This window comes from Mizuhopecten yessoensis, unplaced genomic scaffold, assembly GCF_002113885.1.
Source record: "Mizuhopecten yessoensis strain PY_sf001 unplaced genomic scaffold, ASM211388v2 scaffold9023, whole genome shotgun sequence".
NCBI lineage: Eukaryota > Metazoa > Mollusca > Bivalvia > Pectinida > Pectinidae > Mizuhopecten > Mizuhopecten yessoensis.
In genome coordinates, this window is record NW_018407840.1 from 1,113,411 (window position 1) to 1,117,529 (window position 4,119).

Consider the following 4,119-nt stretch of genomic DNA (forward strand, 5'->3'; position numbering starts at 1 on the left):
TATAAGTTGTAAAACTTACAGAAATAAATTGAATATTATCTACTGGACATACAATGGGCTGGATTAATTGACATGATTAATTGACAGGATTAATTGCCTTCATACAAGGTGTTCAAGATTAGGTACAGCCCATCAGAGTCACATGTAACCACAGGTGAATGGTCAGTGGGTGGTTATAGCTCATATGTTCTCAGGTAGATATCATATTGAAAAGAGAAATATGTGTCAGCGGGTGATTACATTGCCCTAGCAACCATCTTTAAATCTGTCACTGTGGTAAAGTTATAACTCAATTTACGGTATAATTAAAACTTGAGGTTCCCTGTGAAACTTAATTTGATACGATCAACTTATTTCATTTATGTACATGTATATAACTTTACCTGCAGCAGAGACTTATAATACATTATACGTCTCTGCCTGCAGGTGCTTGTATCCTGCAACCATGAATTTTGTCATCATTTTAACAGGTGGCAATTAATTACTGTGCCACCAGCTTAATGCAGGCCAGCTGTATATATACTTGCTACGTTGGAGTGGGGAACACAGTAGAACCAGGCTAGGGGAAGGGGTTGTGGTTGGGGAATGTATGTTCTAATTCAACCATCATCATGTGCATGTAACTCACGTGTATACATATATAACAAAGAAATCAGAATCAGACCAACTTTAAGATTTTTTTCTAAATTTTCCTAAAAGAAAGCAACTTGGTTACACATCTTTAGGTTGAGCTTACCTTTGTGTATATATATATATATAGTACTGCCATGTCATGATGTAAGATTTAACTGGAATGTTATCTTTTCTTGATTTGTTTGTATACAACTTTGGCTCGATCAGTAAAGCATATATTTTAGTACTGTATATAAGATGGAACTAATGAAGCCATTGGCCTATATGTACTAACTATTACTGTACTGTGCAAAACAAATTCATATTGCTTACAAGTCTTTCTAAAAAAAAAATCTTACTTTATAAATTGGTAGATGAAAATGAATTGATGAATGTAGGTGGTTGGATGACGATGATGAAAATGATGGCTTTTGTTGAAAAGACATACATGAAATTATATGTCATCAGAAATCTCCTAGTTTTGCATGGCAATGATCCAAAGTCTGCTGGGGTGAATGACCTAAGCCAGTGTATGGCTAAAGACTTTGTGTAATAGGGTGATTACTATCTTGTTTTATATAATTTGTATGTATACATGTCTATTTGTTTGTGCCCAAATTGTTTAGAGTGTGTAAAAGAGCTATGTGTGTGTTATAGGTTACAGGGAGTGATTATTTGATTACTTACCTGTAGTTCTATTTTTATATATATCACCTTACCTGTATTGTTCTATTTTTATATATCACATGGCGTACATGTGATATCTGTCCATTTTTCTATTGGTCAAACTAGTATAATTCCCTTTGGTCAGTTTGGCGGGAATCTCTTTGTAAGGAAGATCAGTACTCTCTTGCCTGCCAAACTGAAAAGACCTATTTTTCATCAAGACATTTCATGACAAAGGGACTGTAAGACAGACAGGGAATTTGTAGGTAAGTTATGTTTTAAGTAGTATGAGTTCAATCTATTGTATCTAGCTATCTTGTTCAGTATGGGTTAGCTGTAGACTTTATTAGTTTGGCATTTAAATTAAATTATTCTCTATTCAAAATCTTCATTGTGAGTTGTAATTTTACATTGTGTAAAGTAGTATTTTGTATTCGCTTCAACTTAAATATAAATGAGTAATGGTTAAATTAGTCCATTATCTTCTGTATATTATATCCAGAGTATTATGAGTAAGAAAGGTTTTTATGCATTTTAGACGTTATCATGTAAGCGAAAGGGAAGAAAGCATGGAGTACCGGTGATAAGTATTGAATGAGGTTGAAACGGCTCTGTGCCATACACAGGTGATTACCTCTTTTATGATTAAATGTTATACTTATTTATAGGAAAACCCAGTTTATCTATGTGCATTATGATGTAGATCTTTACAAGTAATTTATAGGAAAGTAGATCTTTCGCTCTGAAAAATCAGTTTAATGTTATATGTTATGTTAGCTATTTAATATAATTTAAATAGCATGATTGTAACAATAATTCTTACAAAGTTAATATCTTGGATAAATGTAATTAAATGTGTCCATTTATAGTTTATATTCGTGTTAACTGTAACTAGTGATATCTACGAGTTACCTCCCTTTCTTATAACCTATATGTGTAATGTGTATACGCTTTGAGTAATTGTAGTCTTTTAATTTGTGTTTGTTACAGAGTGCAGGTGTTTAAACCTATGTTGAATAAAGAATTCACGACAAATAACGACTTGGTGGTCAATTTTGATGCCCGGTTACATATGGAGCCTCCATTGAGGACTACCCTCGACAGTACAGTACAGTAGTCATCGGCCATGTTTCCGTGATGAGTGTTTACGCGTGTGTCTATATATAGCTATCAGCTGATCGGGTCAAGGTCAGTGATTCAAGCGTTCGTCGGATAGAGATCCAATTTTCATCATTCTTGTGGAGATGTGCTTCCATACCTGATTCAAACACATCAGTGATTCAGACATTCCAAGATGGTGTCATATTGTGTGTTTGGGAATTTCTATGGAAATGTATATTCGACTTTTGGCGTTTCACAAGAAATCAAAACTGAATGATAGACAACATGAACAGGAAAACATCAAATCTAAAGGGAAAGACAAAATGTAGCTTGAACATTAAAACTAAAGGAAAGACAACACTGATGTCATATTGTGTGTTTGGCGTTTCCAGCTCAAGAACAAGGTATTTCATAGTATTTATAGACTACAAACATTATTCAGATATTGCAGAAGCTGTTTGAACTAGAGACATTGATTGCCAGTCCGTAAATATATTGAGATTGTGCTTGAACATTGACATTTTTTTTTTCACATGGTTTATGAATATTGGTTGATATATTGCATTGAATAATAGAATTGTATTGAAAATAATTGTATTGAACATAGTTGTATTTCTTTTCAGATTTTGATTGATTGTGTTTAAATTTATTTTGGTTTTGTCATATCACTGGTATTTCATATTTTCTTTTCTGTTTATATTTTTGTAAAACTTTGCCATATTATTCTTCTTTTCATTTTTTATTTTTTTGATAAACTTTGTGGTAATTCACACTTGTGTTTTTCTCCATATAGCGGTAGATAGCGAGATTGTGACCTAGACTTGACTGCTACTTATTATTTTTTTCCTCAGTATTTTTTTTTATCGAATCAGATTTTCTAATTGCATTTTCATAATGATTTTGGCTTAATTTCTTGTCTCTTTTCAGTGTAATTCGAAATAAGATAATATATAAAAAATTTTTTTATAAGATCCCCCCCCCCTTGGACTTTCAGATCAGTGGTTACTAATTAGACCTAATCAGTGGTTACTAGAAGTTAGTGGTTACTGGTAGTTAGCTAGGCTCGGGTCATTATATTATTATATATTATATATATATTAGCAGACAGTAATGTCATATATTTCGGTATCTTAGATTCTTCGAGTGTTTTGTGCATGCGAGTGTGTTGTCTCTGGGCTTTTGTGTTTACAGTGTTTATCAATATTACTTTAATAACAATGTTATCACTATAGTTAGTGATTGTTGCTGTCGATGCTGAAGATACCAGTCCTTTATTAACGCAGGTAAGTATTAAGTACTGTGCATGTTTACATTTGTATAGCTTGTCTTTTGCTTGATATTTTTATTTTTACTTCTGTTTATTTCAGTATAAACTGTTACTTTATTGGACTTGTGTTTTTTCCCCTATTCTTGTTTACAACAAATGCTTTACTTTTGTGATTGTTGACGTTCATCGCTTGGTTCTTTGCACTCTGTACAATAATTCCATACATCATGGCGGACAAGGACGAGATGACAGAGCAGGAAGTGGCTAAGTTGGTTGCACATTTCAAGGCAATGAAGACCAAACCGAAGCTTGATACTCTTGAGGACTTCCAGTCATGGATGAAGGATCGTGTTTTGGCAGATGATGAAAATAAGGAAGGTGAGGATAGTAAGGCAAGAGTGAAGGAAGAGATTCATACCCAGTATACCACCTCTGCCATTCAGCACTTTCCTAAGATTTCTCATTTCTCAGGT

At 33.3% G+C, this 4,119-nt stretch overlaps 1 protein-coding gene across 1 annotated transcript in view; it reads left to right on the plus strand.

Moving 5' to 3' along the window:
• The first annotated feature begins 3,912 nt into the window (after positions 1-3,912).
• The window catches only part of LOC110457070, a 16,615-nt gene continuing 16,408 nt past the window's right edge, over positions 3,913-4,119 (plus strand). The window contains exon 1 of the mRNA XM_021508166.1: positions 3,913-4,117. Coding sequence (XP_021363841.1) covers positions 3,937-4,117 — 181 coding nt within the window. The 5' untranslated portion in view covers positions 3,913-3,936. The remainder of the gene's footprint in view (positions 4,118-4,119) is intronic.